At 36.2% G+C, this 22432-nt stretch overlaps 1 protein-coding gene across 8 annotated transcripts in view; it reads right to left on the bottom strand.

Annotated features, from left to right (window-relative positions):
- Positions 1-1235: 1235 nt before the first annotated feature.
- USP9X (ubiquitin specific peptidase 9 X-linked) overlaps positions 1236-22432 on the bottom strand; it is a 119719-nt gene continuing 98522 nt past the window's right edge. For 5 of the 8 annotated variants that reach the window (XM_063450119.1, XM_063450118.1, XM_063450122.1 and 2 more), the window contains exons 27-45: positions 21026-21134; positions 20298-20444; positions 20009-20155; positions 16916-17123; positions 16010-16230; positions 15279-15469; positions 14537-14710; positions 13276-13417; positions 12118-12868; positions 11074-11197; positions 10563-10788; positions 9309-9438; positions 8432-8617; positions 7777-8012; positions 7114-7202; positions 5802-5958; positions 5066-5278; positions 3128-3223; positions 1236-1651 (exon numbers count right to left, since the gene is read on the bottom strand). In XM_063450119.1, coding sequence (XP_063306189.1) covers positions 1517-1651; positions 3128-3223; positions 5066-5278; positions 5802-5958; positions 7114-7202; positions 7777-8012; positions 8432-8617; positions 9309-9438; positions 10563-10788; positions 11074-11197; positions 12118-12868; positions 13276-13417; positions 14537-14710; positions 15279-15469; positions 16010-16230; positions 16916-17123; positions 20009-20155; positions 20298-20444; positions 21026-21134 — 3682 coding nt within the window. In that variant the 3' untranslated portion in view covers positions 1236-1516. The remainder of the gene's footprint in view (positions 1652-3127; positions 3224-5065; positions 5279-5801; positions 5959-7113; positions 7203-7776; positions 8013-8431; positions 8618-9308; positions 9439-10562; positions 10789-11073; positions 11198-12117; positions 12869-13275; positions 13418-14536; positions 14711-15278; positions 15470-16009; positions 16231-16915; positions 17124-20008; positions 20156-20297; positions 20445-21025; positions 21135-22432) is intronic. The other 3 variants (XM_063450121.1, XM_063450124.1, XM_063450125.1) reach the window with 1 other exon arrangement.

Here is a 22432-nt window from a genome sequence, read left to right as displayed (position 1 = left end):
TCAAGTTACCAATTTTTTTTTTTTGTTTTTTTAAATACAGTATTTACTGATGTTTTTTTTCTGGAAATTAATAAAACATCCTGGACACCTTATACTGATGAACTGTATTTGACTAGCCAGTAGTAATATCTTATATTCAGACCCTAGTTCTAGTATTAAATATTATAGAATGCAATAAGGATTACAGGCCAATTCTAATTTCAAGTAGAGCGGTTTTCCATTGCAAATACCACCAAACTTGACCCTGGCAATGGTATTCACAGGTATAATGTATTGTCATAGACCTCCAACTTTATTGAGCTGTGGAAGAAAGAAAAGTGAAGGATGTCTCTAGAATAAGCTTTACCAAATGAACAAAAACAAGCACACACAATACCGTTTCAACTATGCTTCAGAGATTCTGGCATAGCAAATGTTTGCATATTTGTGTTTTCTTTTTTATTTATATTACTTTCCCCCTTCTTATATTAATTATTGAAGCTACTGAAGTGTTCTGTATCCCACCCACAGGCAATTCTCAAATATTACAAATGGGAACATGTGCAACTCAATCAATTTTATGTTTTATCATCTTTTCCCATTTCAGACAAAAATCTAACAAAAAGAACAAAACAAGAAAAAAATAAAATAGAAAATAAACCCCAAAACAAAATAAAAACACACAAAATAACCACTTTAACACCCCCCACCCCATCAAAAAAAAAATCCCTGAACAGTGCAACTGTTTGAAATCATGGTACATCCTCCTCACCAACCCTCCCAAGACCCCTTATTGTCTGGCTACACTATGTGGTGTGAAGCCATGCTATATCTTACAGCATAACAAGATGTTTATGTTTGAAAGGTTTAAACAAATACTTGTATGATGAAGGCAAAGAAAGAAAACCTAGAAACAACATTTTACATCACCACTTGTCCACATCAACCAAACGATTGTAAGGTCACAGCCATCAGGTTGCTCCGTGTAGAATGAATATATATATATATATATATATATTATATATTATATATTTTTTTATGGACTAGTTCTGTGGTTGGTGTAGAATTGATTTGCTTCTGTGCGTTGTAAATATGAAAAGCACGTTCAAATAACTACAGGGATTTTTTTCATGTTTTGCTTGTTTTGAGAATCTCATTGAGCCCCAAATAAAACAAAAATATATATATATGGAAACAAAAATTGAAAAAAAAAAAAAAAAAAGTCTTGCTTAAGAATTAACAGTCAAACATTAATATACTATGTACACCTTTGCCATTTACACATTAGCATCAGGCCGTTTATTACAAAACACTATACACTTTCCACTGCAGGCGGTTATATATTGACAGCAAGTTTCTGCAGATAAGACAGTGAATAGACGCTCCACTCCAAGTTGATTAGGAATAGTTTTCTTTTGTGGTATTTTTTTTTCTTGTTTCTAGTTTTAAATATTAGCCAGACACAAAGGAAGGTTGGACTGTAAGGCCTGGGTGCAGAGTCTCGGAGGAGTTAAGTAAAATGATTATGTGTATGTCACTAATCTTTTGTTTGAATCAGGGGAACTTCTTCACTGCCTTCAAATTCTTCTTGTGCTCGTGTGCCTGTCCTCTGAGGATTGTTCATGTGATGTGCTGCTGGGCCAGTATATGGCTGTCCATGCAAATGGTTATTCTGAAATATAAAAGCGAAAAAAAAAAAAAAAGAAAAAAAAAAAGCTCATTACAGGAGTAATTATTTTCCACTGTAGTAATTCAGTAATACAAAAATGACACTGAGCCCTTTACATGTACCAATAGAGCAAATATGGAATCCGTTTCTACTGTGTACAATAAAAATCTTAATAGCAACATTAAAATGTAATTTAAGCAAAGGTTATATGCGTGCAGTTATTGATCTATTGGTAATACTTAGTTGTATGATTAATTAAAATTGCATTAACCATGTGGGTTTAAATCTAAGTTATGACATTTCAAAACGGCAATTTACATGCACAGCTCAAACATGCAGGGGAAAATGTAAACTATATGCAATGAATAACCATGTGTACATGAAATTAAAACCTACTGACCTGTGTTTGTTTAGGTATCTGATAATCTAAACAGATATTTTAATATCTTCGATGTAAAATATTTAAAAACAATACTAAAGTAGTGTTCATGTACTCTGACAATCATTGGCTTCATTTGACACAGAAGTTTCCAAAAACGAAAATATGGGACTAATCAAAATAAATAAATGAATGCCTGGGCTTTCACGACATCGTAAATAGAAAAAATAAAATATGATATACACAGACTGTGTTGGAAATATCACCAGCCAATGTATAGATTAAATAGAATTAAAAAAAAAATATATAGTCTCTGTTGGGAAATAAGAGAGCATTTCTCCACACTTGCAACACTGAACATAGCAAATCTCAAATGTCTAGGTGGCAGTTTATTGACATTGCAAGAACAATGTGGATAAACTAACACCAACCTGCGTCTTTCCTAAATATAGCTTATATCAGATAGGGAAATATCATAGCATAACTTAAGTTAACCTGTCCAAATTCAGAAAATGGAAGAGAAGAGGAAACAAACACACACAAACAAAAGAGCAAACTTGTACATTGTTCTAGGAAACGGACAGCAAATTTCCAAATTTAATTAAACAGTAAACAAGGATCACAAAATCAATTAATCACTACCAATGAACATTTAGCCTAGGTGAGAAGCTAATCCCCGATTTGTGCTATGGACCCTCCAGGCTTTCAGTGGCAAGGCCTAGCTAGAGAAGTATGACTTGGCCTTTTAAGCCCTGCAATAAAGAGCATTATCTATACATTTATTATCCACTAGGCTAGCGCTAGGCACAGATTACTTTGCCTTTTTCCATAAAAAAGTACACTATGCAAAAAGGGTAAATAATTCCTTTTATTGCAATCAGGCAGAATTGACATGTCTAACTTATTTGTTATACTAAACTAAACTTTGTTCAAGAATTTCAATAAGCAGGTTTACATTGTTGAATCAAAGCAGTTTTGGGATTCAACATTCAGACAAAAATGACCCCAAACAAAAACAAGAAAACACACCCAACCCCCCCACAAAGAAAATAAAAAAAACAAAAAAACTAGTAGTACAATAAAAACAATTTGATGAATACCTGTTGATATTGGGAACCAGGTGAATGTGGGTACAATGGGGCATCTTCAGGAGGGGAGGATTCGTGTTCCTCAGGGGCATCTTGGTCATCTGGCTCCTATAAAGTTACAAGAGTCGAACTTTGTCATATACACATTTGCAAAATTTTACTCAGTTTGACTGCCTGAGCAAAACTAGTAACAAATCATCAATTGCTAAAGTACTCCTCTTTAAACAATGCATTTTTAATAATGTTTCTCAAAATATATTTCTGCACGTGTGTAACTTGCACTCACAATTTCCACAATTCTAATTTCTCCTGCACATCTTGTTACATACATGTCAATGACAGGCAGGAAATAACTGTACAAAAAAATAAAAAGGGTCTGGTAGGTCAGTTTTCAGCACCCAAAGTGGTGCTTTAATAACAAAGAAATAGTGTTCATAATTTATGTAAAGACAGAGGCTTAATGAAATTAGACCTGGCATGAATATTTGTATAAAATTTAGTTATATGGAACTACAAAATAGAATGACGAAAAAAAAAAGAAAAATCCAGAATTTCTTTCCCTTATATTGCATTCTCAAAAGCCATGTCATAAGTAGTTTACATTTTATTTTACAGCAGATTATTGATATGCTTAAAACAAATTAAAACAAGCCTAAAAACCAGACAAAAAGTAATTAGAAAATAATTAGCAAAATTGGTACAGCAGAAGTGTCAGAACAGTTTCTCTCTCTATGAGCCACGCTAAGCTTGACAGATGTTAAGGTGGGGGAAAAACATATCAAAATGCAACACAAATATAGCTTCTGTTAGTATATGAATTCTCACCACATCAAGTCAATTAGAAGGTTGCAAAATGTATTTTCCCATTTCATTTAAAGGAACACTGTAGAGTTAGGAATACATATTTGTATACCTAAAATTACAACCTTGAGGCACCCAGTCATTTTGCACCCCTCCCCATCCCCTGTATAAAAGTAAAAATGAAACCAAATCACCTCTGACCTTCTCACGTTATGTAATCCTAGAGGCGTGCCTCCAGGATGATGGGCCAATCCAATGTTCCCCATTGAGGAGCATTGGGCACCTATGGTGCATTCGCATCGTTTACCACAATGATCCTAAGATTCTGCCATAGAGCATCATATAATAGAATGATTCTCTATGGCAGACTGTGATGGCACTGCACAGGCACGCGTGATATCACTGTGTGTTACGGTATAAGAGCCAGGTCCAACTCTCATACCCAGAAGGCTTGGAGGCGTGCTTCCAAGCCCTCTAGCTGGGTTACTACAGGGTTTGGTGGGTAGGAGATGAAGGGCAGCACTGCAAGCACTTTGACAACTTCAATAAAATTAAGTTGTTAAAGGGCCTACTTTGTGCTTTTAATACTTTTGTAGCAACAATTACAAATGTGAAATGAATCACACCACAATGAAATGTTCTATATGCACCACAAAATGGTTGAAACCGTTAAAATACAAATTTAAATTTAGTTCCCATGCTACTTCTGTGGGTTGTCAATAGGTTTGCAATTTAGATTCGTCGTGCCCCATATAAGCACCTAGCATAAGTTGGTCGTCCATAGTGGAGAATCTAAAGTGTTTCGCTAACTTTTGATGCTAAATTATCTTACACTTGAAGAAAGGGGCACATAGTTAAATTTCCAATTGAAGAATGGTTTACCATTGTAATGTGATATCAAGGGTTAACATTTAATGAAATAAATGACCTTGTCAAAATGTTTCGGACAAAAGCGGATGTAATACATGTTGCTACAAATAGCTGATCAAGTTACATTTATCAAATCAGAAATATACCTAGGGAGAACAAATATATATTGTTCTCTCTCTTTAATTTAAGTTTGCGATATCAGAATATGTTTAAATATAGTACATCTGGCACGTAAATAACAAAAACTATTAAAAAAATAAAAAAATATGAAGTTTATACCTCCTCTGGGCATAGCTCACAAGCCTTAGCAAGAGTCATCCTAGCACTGTGTGATCTCTCCAAAAAGTAGCCATTTGATGTTTCATTGCTTTGTACTGGGGGCGACCAGTTGTTGTAGGTGTACTGTGGATTGCCAGTGTATGGCCTACGCTCCAGTTCATCACCTAACCACTCTACTGCCCAGGTCCATTTTCTTTTCAAATCTCCATTACTCTGTGGGAGAACACCAAAAAAGTCAATGTAGTTCAAGATCTGTCTGACATATTAGTCCAAATAATTTAAAATCAGCATTCAAGATAATCTAACAAAGGGGTGAAATCACTAAGCAAAGAAACAAGGTTGATCGAACTGGTAATTCAGACAGGTTTAGTCACTAAATCGTAAATTATTAAAAATTCAAGTTGAATTTAAAATTTTATTCTAAAATAGCAAAACAGGAAAAAAACTGAGCAAAATAGCCGACATTACACCTTATGCCAGATTCAAAGATTTGAAATCCTCTAAAATCTGTTAATTCAGTCAATAACCCCAATATTTTTGCTCACAACAATTCATAGATTTATGAATCAAAAAAGTGTATTGAAAAAGCATGCAGTTTGCCAATGCTATAATATGTATATTAAAATACAATATATAATATACATGCATACATATTATATAAACAGAGATATAATTTTACTGGCCCCAGAAAACAAAACGCTACAAATCACATAAAAGGCTAGAGCAGCATAATTACCTGCAGTATTTGGTATGCAACAGAACAGTTGCTAAAGAGAGCCACCATGCACTTTATACATTGATAAGCTCTTTTCTGATAGTGGTTCTTGGAGCGCTGGATGGTATCAAACAAACCATCTCTGTCATCTGGTATTCCTTTAAGTGCATTGTGAATTCTGCATGGAAAAAACAAATGCTATACAATGAAGTAATAGGAAAAACAAGGCACTCAATAGGTCATAGATAGTAATCTGATGTTCAACAAAAAAATAAAAAAATAAAAAAATGTGATATGCCCCTTTGTGCCACATAAACACAAGACCAGTGGTAATGGGTTCCATTTTTTTCCCCTCTTGCATCCTTCTAAGAGAGTATTATTTTGTTTACATTTTTGTAAACTGAATGCAAGAAAAAGTGTAGTGCAGTTTCAATGCAGTTTCTGCTCCTCCTAAAATGCATTCCTGTGTTAGAGACTGTTAGCAGGCAGATAAGAAGTGCTCCCTTCCACTTTTTTGTCCAACCTAAAACACAAACACTGGAGAAGCTGGGACACCACTAAGGTTTACACCCATTACGGTTCCTGCAGTTCTGCTCTCAAGCATAGGAGGATGACTGGACTACAGAGGACACTGGCCAAAGCTCCTGGTACTTATCTCTATCACTAGAGCTGCAAAAATGCACATTACAAGTGCTGAAAACTGGTGCCCCATACAGTACAGGCACCCAGTGGTGTATCCTGGTTTTGTGCTGCCCTAGGCAGGACGTCATATTCCGGCTCCCAGCCTTACTCTGCGGCGCGTGAGGGAGCTGAGCAGACAGCTCAGAGGAAGTGCTCCCTCGTCAACCGCCCGCCAGCGCCGCCAGCCCGCCCAGCATGTCTGTTAGCCGCAAGGCTAACAAGGCATTTGCCCTGGGCATTTGGGAGCGGCGTTTTTTGCCGCCCCCTGGAAAATCCCACCCAAGGCAAATGCCTTGTTTGCCTCGCGGCTAAAACGTCCCTGCAGGCACCTGTAGGCAGGTTCCCACTCTACCTTATGGGAAACTCAGCTTTGGCTACTGGAGCATCATTAGCCAGAATTAGAGTTCCAGGCTAGCAAATATCAATTCTGGGAATATTTATATGCACTGATGCTTATTAATTGATGGACAGCAGTCAACTGGCAGTCTTGGCCAATAAAATAGTGGCAGGATTATAGGAGACCAGGAGCCCAGCGGATTACTGGAAAACAGGGCAAGGGTACTTCTCATCTGTACAAACATTCTGCACTATAACTACTACACAAGATGTCCTCTAAAGTGTTCAATTTGGAATGCTTTTGCATAATACCAACCTATGAGTTTGCCATGAGTCCTCAATCAACAAGATCTGCAGTAAGAGGTCCAAATAGGGCCTGAGCTCATAGGTGTATGAATATGCAACCTGCAGAAATAAGAAAATATATTAAAAGTCTTATTTTCCTTCAAAACACGTGCAATTTACACCTGCAAGTTTCTTACTAACGCTATGTGTATTAAGATGGATATATGGATAAATACAAATTACACAGTTAAAAAAATAAATGCTCCCAAATAGATATAGAGGCACAAAAAAAAAGGGTACCATGTAACAATGGACTTCCAACTAATGGCAAGTCCCCAAGGATATATTAATTAGGAAAATTTGTGCAGACCTTGTGTCAAATATGAATGTGGTAGAATCAGACTAGAACCACAAGGTAAAAGTTAGTCTTCTATAGTCAAAGTAATTTAACATTTTAACATTGCAATATAACCCACCCGATATCAGACTAATTCTTAGCCTCTTTATATGTCCATTAGTTACACCCAACCAGCAATGGTTACTGTGAGTACATTTTACAAGGCCAATATATTTAGTACACAAATTAAAGCTTGAATATATATTAAACAATAATAAATATATTATATTTGAGTGTTTGTGTCATAAAATGCAATAACTAATCTGTAATATAGAAGGTAAAAAAAGATTAAAGTACACTGTAATTTGTCACCTGCCACAGCAGTTCACTGAGAACTGTAGACGAGAATTGTGGATTTTCCCAGCAACAAAACCTAAGCAGTTTGATGGTCTCTTCTGAATTGCTGCAGTCTTCAATTATTTTCTTCACATAACTAGTTTTCACAAACAATAAGTCTGCCACATTTTGCTGAAGGGGCATTATATGCTGTGATAAGTTAGGATCTCCATAGGGGTTTGTAAGTGGTGGGTTACCTGGAACAAGCAAGAATAGTTTGCTTATATATAAAATATATACAGTATGTAAATGTAATCCATCACATTTTAAGTGAATACATTTAGTATTTATATAACCTGAGATTTAATGTTCACGAGCATATTGCATAAAAAGGAGAAAAATAAAATTCTATTGGGCCATTTATAGGAATTCTGTAGCGGAAGGATGAAAAAAATAAACTATGAATTGGAGTTTATTGGGGAGACTAGGACTGAAAGATTACACAAATAAATAATGCTGCAAATTGAGAAGATTAAGCAAGGTAACAGGAAAAATACTACTTAGCAGACCACACAGCATAGTGCAGTTAATAAAACAGGTAAAACACCCTGGAAATGCTGTAGACCCTCAAACAGATTTTTTCAGGAAAATGAAAAAGCTCAGGAAAATACGTTACCATTAATAGAAGACTGCATACGCGATGATACATCGCAACAACGGATTAGCTGTGAGACTACAGTGTACAATTTGCCCAATTCAGCATACTGGTATTTAATTGGAGGGCCAGGGCCTTCATCCATTGCTACAAGCATAAAAGTAGCAGGCACATTGAGTTTCAAGAGTTGTGTCTTCTCTTGCATACCTGAAGAAAACAAAAAACAAACATATATATATATACATATAAATATATATAAATCACTTATTTTTGTAGATTTATTTATTATTGGAGCTAGGTGGCTCTATAAGAGGGAAGTGAGAGTCAGCAGCACAAAAAAGGACAATGCCAATTTTAATAAAATTTGCAGCCCAATTGCCCAATGAAACACTCTCACAATGACAACGCAAGCTTGGCATTCCTCCTATTTTGGGAAACCACTTGAAAACTAGTTGACAAGAAAAACACAAGCAAACAATGTGTTCGCCATAGAATTGTAACTCCATAACCACTACAACAGACTGTTGTGGTTATTGTCTTTGGAGTGACTATTTAAAAATGTATGTAAAGTGTACTCCTCCATAACATCTGCCTCACATTGCTGGACAGACACATGTGACAGTAGAATGTCCAAAAAGAGACAGAAACAGAGTGTGTAACACATGAGTTCCACTAGCATTTTGCTCTGAGAAAATTTCCTTGTAGTCGTACAGGCAATACATACAGGGTATGCAGAGCATGGGGACGTGGATGACCAATACACATAAAAAAGTATTATCTCTGGAATGAAAGCGTTTTAAGAAGGTTCTCAAATCCGTAACCACTTAAGTTTTAAAATAGATGCAACAGATGCTGTGGACTTTATTTATCATAAGCAAGAATTTGGATACTTTCTTACCAAGGTTGGCATACATCACAAACAAGTTGAAGTACTGTTGTAAATGACGCCCATGCTCTGACACTTCTCTTCTCAGAAGGTTCAGGACAGCTCTCAATAACTGGTCACTCAGACTCAAGTTGTCATAGGCCTAGAACCAAAAACCATAAGAGATCAGAGATTAAAATATGTACAAAAGTAATTTACTCGTCTCTATTCCCAAATCAACTCTGCCTAGCTTCATGACACAAGGGGAGCAAAAGCTTTAAATTTCCTTATCACCTGCCCAATGGCAAAGTTTTTTTTTTTCCCTCTTCCAGGTGTCAAGAGTTTGCTTGGAAGATTTTTATCAAGATAGAACTGTATTCAGGTTTTTATTTATTTTGCATTGCATCTCTCCCAACATGTGCTGGCTTTCTGGTGGGGATTTGGATACTTCTACTCAGCGGGTCTGTCCTGAGATCAAATCGTTTTTGGTCTAGAATTTAGAAGATTATTTCTTTTGTGTTGGAGGCTCCTGTACAGTTGACATATGCATTATTCCTATTGCATCATAAAGAGGTTTTCTTTAAAGTATACAAAAAAATTCTATTAAAGCATCTTTTTCATGTGGCTAAAGCTTTAATCCCGTTACACTGTAGACAGGAGTGTCCTCTATCCACTGGGCAACAGTTAAGCAAAGCTGTGAAAATTCACTCTATATAACTTTTAGATTATACGCATAATAAATCTGCACAACCGATTAAGTTATGGTTTGCTTTCGACAGCATTTGGAATCTAATGATTTTCACTCATTGGCATCCGATATCCAAATAGAGCCTTCTGAGATCACTGGGTCTTTCTTAGCTGGAAACTTGAGACTTGTCATCTGGACTTTTATGCTAAATAGATTACTATACAGGAGTTACCATGTTTTACATTTTGCGCCCCCCCTCCTTTTCCTTCTACTGGCAGATTTTTTTTTTTTCCTCGATACTTTATACTTGGGACTTTTGTATCGCTGCCATATCGAAACAGAATCATAAATTACAGTATTATTTAAAACAAATGTGTACAAAAGAAAACTAACATCAATGCAGCATCATCACAGAATGGTGACTTAGCATACAGATTTTCTTCTTTAAAATTTATTTTAAAACCTCAACTATCAACTTGAAGGACACTTCATTACAACCACTTAATCTTGACATTGAACTTCTATTTGGAGGAATATTGTAAAATGTTGATAGAGACAATGCTAGCAGATACATATATAAATTATACATAGGAACATACCTGACTTGAAGGTCCAGGTGATGCAAAGGGTAAGGTACATGGTCCATCTTGCAAAGAAAAATGTGCAATAAATACGACAAGTTTTGCAAATGCTCCTCTAACTTCAGCACTTGGGCATTCCAAAAGGTATTCGGAGAAGCGATTTGGATAGGCAAACAGGACACCATGTGCAAACCAATAGCGTACATTCTTACTGTGACGAAGAAGGATGCACAATGCATCATACCTATAACACAAAAATTGCTTTGTATCACTTTACAAAATAATGTGTAACAATATTCAAATGTCTCATGCTTTTGGCACAAAATTTTATCAAAAATCTGATTTTTTGTTTTAAGATTATCAAAGTAACATGCATACAACTGAAATGTTTCTTTCATATTTCTATGTAGGCCTGTGTGCAAATTTATTAACATTACAATCTAAAATTTAACACCAGGTCCACTCAAATACTAAAAAGCATTTAAATTAAAGAAATGCTTGATGTATGGAATAATGAATAGACTATTACCAGTCACTTGCTGGACCACGAACAACTTTCTTTGTGTGAAATCCTGTGGTGAACAAGAATTTAGCAGCAAGCTGTATACTGATCATTGTTATTTCTTCTGGTTCTGGCATCAGATTATCTTGCCCTGGGGGAAAACAAAAAATAATAATTTTCAAAGAATTTGGTTTCCTTTCAATTGCTCAAACGACATTTCTATTACATTAAGTTTTACCAAGACTATTGTCCAATTTATGTGATTTCAACTGTGAGACAAGACAAGGTCAAGTGCAGGATCTTACTCATTTGCACAATAAGATTGCATTACCAAATTTTAATATTTTAAAGGAAAAAAAAAAAAAAAACCCCACAAACAATACTTGACCAAATAAAAATGCAAGGACATCCACTAATGAAAAAGAATGATCCTATGTGAAAACTAGGACTTTCTGCAAATTCATCGTGACAATCACAGTAGTCTTGTTTTAAAAAAAAATGCATCCGTTACACACAAGTGTCACATAATTTATAGTTATTCTGTACATAAAGTTATGTCACTTAGGAAGAAATGAAAATGTGTTCAAATAACACATTTTCAGTGTCTGCCTAAAGTGACTCCTATTGGCCAGAGTATGCTGGTTTATTCAAAGTTCAATTTACATCTGGGTTTGTCAGTGTAATATAATCAATTTAGGATTGCTCTGTAATGTTACTATTCTACTCTGTGAGGTCTTTCTGTCCCTTATAAGTGTGATGTATCTCCAGTTTTTTGTATGGTTCTTTCTTCACTCTATCACATCTATCACTTTATGTACCATCTATGCTGCTAACTGTCCATCATTTATTTTAATAATAGCTCACTTTTGAAACAGTACTTCAAGGTTACCATGAGAAGCTGAAGAAAATTAACTTGTATTCCCAACGTCTGCATTATTCACAAACATGTTTTCTCTAAAAACATGAGTGCGGCTAAGTAGGTTTTCATCCAGAAAAGCATAAAAACTTCGAAACAATTGGTGACTGGCAGACTACACAATCAAATCACCACAAACTCAACGATTTACAAACCTGGGGGAGGATTCAGGTAGACACTGTTACAGGTTAGCAACTTCTTTATAAATTGGAAATATTCTAAACTGAATTGCATTCGGTTGTGCATGAACTGCACATTTTGCTTGCGAACACTTCGTTCAATGGCTGACGGCATCTTGATCTGGTGGGGTTTGGAGGTGATTGCTATCTCAGAAATATATTTGATCAGTTCATTGTCCTTATCAAGTGTGTCCATACGTTCATAAAAAAGAATGTAGGCATTCCACCATCTCTTCTGGCGCCGATAGGACATGCGCTTCATCATGTGGTCAAAAACTTCCCCCATATATTCTCCACCAAAGCACTGGTTCTTCATCTCCTCATCATCATCCATTTTGCATTCTGTTACATCTCCATCATCAAATTTATACCACCGATTCTTTTCGCCATCTCCTCCATTCCTTTGGATAATGTAAGAATAGTAATGACCGCCACTAGCCTGTCCACTATGTACCAGCACCCCCACTAGCCTGTATTTAGTGCTTCCAGCAGGCTCATTTTCAGTCTGTTCATTGGGGATAACCTGATTTTCAGGGTTTACATCATCTCCTTCTAACTTTGCCACACCTGCAACGGTGTATGGTTCCATATCTAGTTCTCGTGGAAACTCAAAATAGTCATTGAATTTAATTGCACATTCCCTTTCCCAGTCATAATCAAAGCGTTTCAGCTGGATTGCTAAAACAGGAGGCAACTTTTTGATGAGCAAACGCTTCACTGTATCCACCTGAAGAGGAAAAACATGCAAACTGTGACAATATTCATTAGAGACACAAAATACAGAAAATACATTTTGTATGTGACTATTTAAAATGTGGGAAGATAGATTTCCCCAAAATGTTATCAGCAAGCTAAAACCTAATAAAATAATCAGTGATCGGGATATAGATTTTTTTCCCACCCAAAAAGTAGAAAAACTCCACAAATAAACACACATATGCACCCCTGCCCCCAAATCTCCATTTATAAACAGGTTTCTTATATTTGACACTATCAATTTATGCACAAAAATGCGCTTGTAAAAATATATTTTTAAAAAAGGGCTAGGAGGGGAGAGAGAAATATACATGCAAAAGGTACTTTAGAAGGTTGGTCACGGTTATTGCAGGACTTGTCAACGTAAGCTTCTCTTACCTTTTTGTTACATTTCTCACAATGATACGCATTTGCACCTTCCAGCAAGTCTCCCTTAACATACTGCTCCATTGAGTCAAGCAGGTTTTGGTGATTCCTAATATCGACATTCAGGGTTGTAAAAGATTCCTCACATTCGTACCTAAGAAAATTATAATTTGATTTTTCTCAACTGCCAACTGCTTGCATATGTAGGATACTTTATTATTATTATTATTGCCATTTATATAGCGCCAACAGATTCCGTAGCGCTTTACAATAAACATTAATAAAATATCCCCCCTAACACAACTTTTATCCCTACTCAGCATCTCAAATTTCCAAAACAGAAATTGCCAGCAAGAGTTCAGAAATGGCAGTGCACAGGAGTTAAAGCGCAAACACAAAAATATCCATAATCCCAAGAAGACATACATGCACGCACGCACACACACCACCAATTTATTTCTTACAATTAAAGGGAAACTATAGTGCCAGGAAAACAAACTCGTTTTCCTGGCACTGTAGCTTCCCTCTGTCAACACCCCCTCCCGCAGTGCTGAAGGGGTTAATAATCCCATTCTGTCACTTACCTGGGTCCAGCACCGATGTCCCTCGGCACTGGCTCTGCTCCACCCACGCTCCTCCCCCACTGGCAGACCTAATGCGCATGTGCAGCAATGGCAAGGAGGCGTTAACCCTAGCAGGTAATTATTGCAGTTTATAAAAACTGCATTAATTACCACTCTATGGTTAAGGGAGTTGGCACCCAGACCACTTCAATGAGCTGAAGTGGTCTGGGTGTCTACAGTGTCCCTTTAACTCATGCTGCATAGTGTACTCAGCACACAAAAATCTACAAAGCCAAATATTTTCACTTGTGTATTTTTGAAGGTTATCTTCTTCACAAGTGATTTCAATCCAATACATAAACCAGGTATTGCAAATGGTAATCTGAGAACATAGACAAACTGCACCATACAAAAAGTAAGCAAAATTCTTATATTTCATTAAGCTGAGTGAACGCAGTCACATCTCATAAAAGGATGACTCAACTTGTGAAATTAACTATAGAGACTGCATTTACAGAATTCCTACACTATTTAACAAGAATTCAAAAGGCTTCAAACAAAAGATCTAAAACAAATGAACAACGAATAAAACCAGGGAAAAACGTATGGTTTTTATCTAAACGAAAAATAAATTAAATTACCCTAGAATCAAACCTACTGCAGTAAATACTCCTTATAAACAACTAGATTCACAACTTTATGACACTTACCGATGTGGGCATCCTTGGCAAATCTTTTGATCAGCAAAGGACCCTCCTAAAACTTTACTTAACATTGTTGGGTGACCCAAGGCTTTTAATGCTTCATCTAAACTGTCGACCAGAGAATTAAAAAATTCTAAAGCATCATGTTGCTCCCGTAGATTAACAGGTTCTCCCCAAAGCCTAAAATGAAACCAAAATAAATATACATTTTACAAAGTGAAATATTTCTTAACAAAACATAAGCAATGTGGACCAAAGTTGTGAAGCAGGGGTCGTAGTGGTTAATGAATGATTAAGACTGTTTACACATATGCAGACATGGATTCCATATAGACATACATGCAGATCAACAATCATCTCATACTATTACATATCAAAATGGTTTTGAAAAACCAGTTGAAATATATTTGAACAAAAAGGTGAATAGTCATGCTGCAGTGTTATTGCTGAATCAGTAAGACAGATGATAATATTAAACATACTTCCAGGTGCAGAAGTAAAATTTGCACAATAGAAAGGTTACCATGACATGCCCTCAGCTCCTAATCAGTGCCCACACAGCACGTTAGGAGATGGCTGTGTTTTCAGTCATTGACAACAGAGCAAGGATGTGCATCATCATTGGGCAAGCCATAACAATTTAATGTGGGACATTCATATTGAATGATGTGGTAAAGTCAATTTCAAAATTAGACGATTATTAAAAACAACTTGGATCGTTGCTAATATTAGTAAAGTGAAAACCAACCTGAACTGTTTCCAAAACCCTCTTGGTACATAGTACTGTAATCTTGATGCAGCCAAATGACCAAAAATAACCTGCAAATGCCTCAGTACACCAATATTGTACTCTTTCCGGTCTTCTGTTTTACTTAAAGATGGCTTGTCGTCATATTGGTGAGGATAACCAAACACATCATCTCGAGGATCAACATTGCTCTGCCAACATAAAAACAATAATGGTATAAATATGCATAATACAGAAATGTACTCTTTGCTTTAAAAGTGTTGATTAACAATACAAGAAATCATAGCCAATAAAAGTTAGTTCACCGAAATAACAGAACAGGCACCCATATTTTATTTTCATTAGAGGCAATGAAAAGTAATTTAACCCCCGAAGGACCAAACTTCTGGAATAAAAGGGAATCATGACATGTCACACATGTCATGTGTCCTTAAGGGGTTAAAGACCTTGAAGATACAATTTAATTAACTAACATGTTATCTTTCAGTCCAGCATGTGAAGGACATAAGTTCTAAAAAGTACACATATGGCTAGATGGATGCATTGTTTTCACCTGTGATATAAAATTGTGAGGGTGTGGGCTAATATCTGCCATGATTTCTGCAGATTGAGGACGTTACAGGCAGCAGTGTGAAAGGAGATGACGTGACAAAGGACTTGTCCGTGCAAACTATGACCTACACAAAGAAGGTTGTGGATTTTGTACTGGCAGTACTACACTTTACAATTACCTCATTGTCTTGCTTTTCGTCCCCAGACATATCATCATCAACATCACTACCAGTGCCTTCAATAGCAAGAATCCCATTTCGGATTGCAGGAATCATGTACAACTGCTGTATAACAGAATTCATGTAACACGTAGCACCAGCATTTTTAAGTCCAACAAACCCTTTGGGAGGTCTTGGTCCAACTGGAGGTAAATATTCCCATTCTGTAAGTGCTTCACAACCTGAGATCGAAAAAGAGTGAAAAGGGCTATTCACTTCAAAACAAGAGTGGGTTAATTGCACATCTTGCAGAGCAGTAAAGTGTTACAATTAATAGGAGTTTAAAAGTATTTCTAACGTGTATATTATATGTATACCCATCTTTACTTCTGTTCGACTGCACTAATTGTCAAGATTATTCCTAAGCACAGTCATACAAACAATTTGCCAAAACTGGATATTTTATATATTATAACAGATCATTGAATATCTGTCAGATGGGGGAAGTAGCCATGATATTACAATTTCAGCAGAAAAACAATCATAAGGCAATATACCTTTTGATATGGATTATCTGGCAAAATGTGGATAAACTAAAAGGGCAAATCAGTCAGTCGGAATATTATTGTTACAGGCAAGTGGGTAGCAAACCAGTTGATAATTCAGGATACTGTAAACATAACACTGACTATATTATCTCTTAATAATGTATGTATGTATACTTCTCAATAAAAACATAGGTATGTGCATTTAACCTGTTCAAATTAATTCACTGGATTCTGTTTGGGATTCCAACAAGAATATTTGAGACCAGCATATAAAATGTAAGAAATGTGGTTTCTCTATCAGGTCTAGCATTACATATATATAACCGCAAATAAACCTTCACTATTGTTTTACAGAACAATCTGTTACAAGTTGAGATACCTGTGTAATACATGTCATTTAATATATCAACAATTTGTTTGAGGTTGCGAACACATCCCACTGCTAATGCCACCAGGAGTTCAAATCCGGCATTTATTGTAGCTGGTGAACTGCAAACTGGAATAGCTTGTTCTGCAGGCAGCTCTCCACTTTTCATGTATTGCAAATACACATTGGAAGCAGGAAATATAAAATCATCAATCAGTTCCTAAAAAAAAGTAGGAAGGTAGAAGTACATTACAACATTTTAGAGACAAGAGAAGGCTAAAATGATTAAAATAATATTTGCATGTAGGAAAACATTTTTCAATGTTTTTTTCTTTAATATATCTATGTACAACCAGAAACTTGCATCGAGCTTTAAACTTTTGTTGACAACAAACTGTTACTGTGCAATTGTAATGTCTCTAAAAGTGACAGATCCTCATTTGTTTATTCCAGTAACCGTTAATGAAACACTTACAGGGGGTAGTGCATGAGAATTAATCCCCCACCCATCCAAATAACCAATGAGTTTCATGCCGTGTCCATGGCAACATTGTCCAATCAAGTTCCATGCACAGTCATGCAAGCTCTAACATCGACAGAGATGCACAATTACATGTCTGCTCTAGCATTCCTTGAATAGTGCAGTCCAAGTGCATAAGGCACTGTGCGGGTCAATTTAGTCTGTGCAGCATGTGCTAACATAGCCTGGCATATAATGTAAATTAATTATTAAAACCGCACAGCATAATATTTGCAATCCATATCTAACTTTTATTTAGCTATTGGGATGAGTATAAAACTCCTAGGGTAATTCACTAAATAGAGAATTAATTTTTTTTAAAAAGGTCAAAATAGCTGAACTGGAAAAATTCTCTCAATTGGCAGTTTTGTGAAATTCACTCTGAATTCTTACATTGGTGAGTAACACGGTCAGTTGGGGGACACCGACAAATTTCTTGCAAAATGTTGAAAAATAAAGACAACTTTAAAAGGGGTGCCTAAAGCACCATGACAAATCCACCTTACATTCGAGATTATAATGCATGGCTCATTTACCAGCACTAAAATGGATATAATTAAAAAAAAAAAGGTGAATGGTAATGTCATCTGCCGATTATGTGTGCATATTTTGTGCACTGGAATCCAGAGATCTCATGAATGTATGTTGACCAGTGTGCATGAAGTTGGTGGACATTTACAATTTGCATCTGGCTACAAGATTTGCTAGAATCGCTCACATACATAAATACAATAAAACTTTTTTTTATTTAGCCATTAGAGTGATCAGAATTACCTCTAAAGTATCAGGTGTTTTTTTTTTGTTTTTTTTTAACCAGATAGATAGGTAGGTACTAGCGTTATATGAAATGAAACTGAATAAATGAAATATTACCAAAAACAGCATAAAATAATAGCAGCTAAACAGTCATGTGAAACTTTTCCAAATACCACAAACAGAAACAAAAAAATAAAAGAATGTAGACCTCATCAAAAAAGGAGATATAAAGGTAATAATCACCTTAAGAATAGTATTCCAGATATTGTGGATAACCATGTATACCTATTAATATAAACAGAACATAGTCCAAATCTTACAGAGTAAAGATATTTGGATAAATATAATGCCTGAAAAACTCACAAACTGAGAGCTATAAACCTAGCTCTGGTGTAAATAACGTCCGGGTCCATACAGGCGACCCACCTCTACAGGAGGTATATGTTCTGTCCTGGGGGGGTGGGGGGGATATGTAAGAGTTGCATATGATATCTTATTAAATCCAGATGCCAAGTGGGTACTTACAAACATAGAGCCCCTATGGCTCAGTTGTAGCGTAATGTGCAGTTAGGGACTGCACTCCCTAGATGGTTAGTAAGTAGTAGTAAAAACTGGGAACCAGGATAAAATTTAACAAAATTATTAAATCACTATAAAAACAAGAAAGGAACAATGACCATAAGTTTTACCGGAACATGTTTCACTACACAGTGTAGCTTCCTCAGCCAGGTATAGTGTCTGATAATCCTTTGTTCACCGTTGACTGTTTATATACCCCCTTAGTAGGGTGATACATTTCTGGGTTTTTTCTCCGCAACGTAATTACCACTGTCAGATAATACGTTTGCGGTTCAAGCCTCCACATGATACCTGATTGATACAATTGATGGACACTCTCACCTGGAGCTCCGTCTAATTACCATTATTAGTATGGAATTAAACGAAAGACACAGGAACATACTAATAATGGTAATTCGACGGAGCTCCAGGAGAGAGTGTCCGTCAGTTGTATCAATCAGGTATCATAAGGAGGCTTGAACCGCAAACGTATTACCTGAGATTGGTAATTAAGTTGCGGAGAAAAAAAACACCAGAAAAGTTTCACCCTATTAAGGGGGCATATAAAAACAGTCAATGGTGAACCTAGGATTATCAGACAATATACCCGGCTGAGGAAGCTACACTGTGCAGTGAAACGCGTTCCGGTAAAACTAATGGACACTGTTCCTTTCTTGTTTTTATAGTGATTTAATAAATTGTAAAATTTTATCCTGGTTCCCAGTTTTTACTACTACTTACTACCCATCTAGGGAGTGCAGTCCCTAATTGCACAATACGCTATAACTGAGCCATAGGGGCTCTATGTATATAAGTACCCACTTGGCATCTGGATTTAATACGATATCTTATACTGTGCTACTCTATGTTTTCGTCATATATTCCCACCAGGACAGAACATATACCTCCTTATTTACATCAGAGCTAGGTTTATAGCTCTCAGTTTGTGAGTTTTTCGTGCATTATATTTATCCATATACCTTTACGCCGTAAGATTTGCACTGTTCTATTTACATTAATAGGTATCCAAGGTTATCCACAATATAAGGAATACTATACTTAAGGTGATTATTACCTTTATATCTTCTTTTATGATAAGCGCTACATTCTTTTATTTTTCGTTTTTTTTACCTGTTACACATCTAGTTGTGAATATTTGTATACTATAGAAATGCACAGCTTGACTTAACATGAAATACTGATGGGACAAACCTTTACAATGGATTATTTTACTGATATTTCAACTTTTTTCAGTAACCAATAAAACCTACTTTAATAAGGTTTGCTCCTCCCTTTTCACATCCAATATGGTATTTCTTTTCAGGTGTTTGAAATGCTAGTAATTCTTTTGTCACTCCAAGATGGCCTTCAAGGATGGTCTCTTCAATACCGGTTTCTCCAGTTCTCTTCACATCATCCTAAAACCATAGAAGCAGACATCACATGCTTGCTTTGACACCCAATTTAACGGATGAAAGATAGTCTTCCATCTCCACGAGAGAATACATAATTTAAATGCCACCAGATGCAAAATTCAAATACAGTAAGGATATTACTTACACGTATCCTTTTCAGCCAATCAATCTCATTGTTAAGTAGAACCTCTGCATTCGGGATGTTAATGTTGCTGTTGTAGGCATAATTCAGCAGGTGTCTTAACAGAGTAAAGTAATCTCCAGCATGTTTTGCTCGTTCTCTAGCAGTGCTCTGTTGGGTTATAATAAACAAAATCCATTAATAAAAAAGTAAGGGGATGGGCATAACAAGTGGGCCAAGAGGCTTGAGGAATGACTTCCCACAGTTATAAATTATTCTCTCAAATCAATGGCACCACATGGAAAGAAGTGTGATTAATAGAATCTATATAGAATCTATACAGGTTCTAGACATTCCAACAGAGAGTGTTTTGTGGTGTTTAGCAGATGAACTATTTAGATGGGTTCTTTCCCAATTATCATGTGTTCCAAGGAACATATGTTTACAGAGTGCCTAATTCGGGTTTTATAGATTTGTTTAAGTGCTTTCTAGTTTTCTGCGACAACACTGAAAATATAGTTGGTGTAGTCCACTATATTAAGTGCAGGAATATCAAGGAAGTCAGGCTTACTAAAGACCACCTGTCAGGGGCAAACAAGCAAGATGAGCACTTTGTCAGACTGCTCATGGGCAAGGCCAAATAATTTTGCCTGTAATAAGTTTTTGTCTAAGTAAATTGGTCTGGGTTCTGCATGCCTGTAGAACAAGTTAATCATCACTGAAATGCTATACAACATTAACGTGAGTTTTACCCCAAGCACTGTAAACAGCAAAGTAATGAAGAAGATCAGAGGTCGGTGTCCCATGCAGCATCTAGTAGCCATGAGAAAGAACTGTTCTTGTGCCATTTGCCGAACAAGTCTGAAAAATAGAAAATGCTGGGATTGTAATACTATTACAAAGACCACATACAAACAGCTGGTTACTCTTTGAGCACCAATCTTAAACATTTGCAAAGCTATACTTCAATTCATCATTCTTCAGTCACATTTTAAGTCATGCTGTGCATGTAACAGCAGATTAGTCTGGTTTCAATCATTATTTGTCATCTAAATTAGTATTTGCCAGGAAATTAGAGAGAATTAATGTTCCAATAACAGTAACACTGTAAGGGGCTGAGTCTGACGAAGGTGCACGCTAGTGGCACTGAAACGCGCGTCGTGTTCTTTTCTTTCTCACTTACTACACAGGGCACTCTGTCACCATGCGCAGGGACCAACACTCTAAGTATGGTCCTGCACATTAGCACGTTTGAACCTGTCATTTTTTTTCTTCCTCCCGTCTTTGGTCTTTTCATATTAGTGCGACAATCTATACACTTATACCTGTTTTTTTTCATTTAGGCATTACAGACAGCCACTATAGGTCCGTTAGACCGTTTGACAGGGATGTCACAGTTCTCACTGCTTATTATTTTGTTGGTTTTGATTGTATAGCAGCGAACTGGATAGCTTGTATTTATTGGGTTATCTATATTGTGAACATTTTTCCCTTTTACAGCTATATCTGTGGCTTGTCTACCTTATAATCCTTAACAGGTTATTTCCACCCCACTTTTTTTTACGGATAACTTTGCAGCATTTTGACCTATTAGGCAGTAATTTCTCCTTACAGATTGCTTCCAGACTGCCTAGGTCCCTAATTTACCCATGCTGGACATAGTCTCCTCAGACCAGGCTTGCAGTCTAAGATATTTATAATTTTACTTTTCAGACATTGACCACACATATATGATTAAAGTCAGGAGTCTGAACCAGTTTAGACATTTATAGCAAGCTAGGGAGGCACAGCCATTTGGCTGTGGATATAAATTGATTGTTTCTGACCCTTTACTGATGAATATGATCACATATTGATATTTCTTACTTATTATACTCTATATTATTTGATTAGATTTCCAGTTAGTACCCACACACCTGGACTAGCTCAACAGTGGTGTGGATACTTTTTGTTATTTTCTGCTTATAGATTGTGTATAAAACTAATTGTTTATAAATATTACAAGTTGGTTATAGTTGCTCTATACTCTCAAAAGTGGAAATACTAGCTGTAACTTTATGGTATTTTAACATACCCATTTCTAAGCCACCCCCATTGTTGCAAAATGAAATGTACATAACGCCATGTTTATATAATTCGGAATCTACTTTACCTTTAGA

Source organism: Pelobates fuscus, chromosome 1 (assembly GCF_036172605.1).
Source record: "Pelobates fuscus isolate aPelFus1 chromosome 1, aPelFus1.pri, whole genome shotgun sequence".
In the NCBI taxonomy this organism is placed as follows: domain Eukaryota; kingdom Metazoa; phylum Chordata; class Amphibia; order Anura; family Pelobatidae; genus Pelobates; species Pelobates fuscus.
This window is presented reverse-complemented; position numbering and strand designations above follow the sequence as displayed.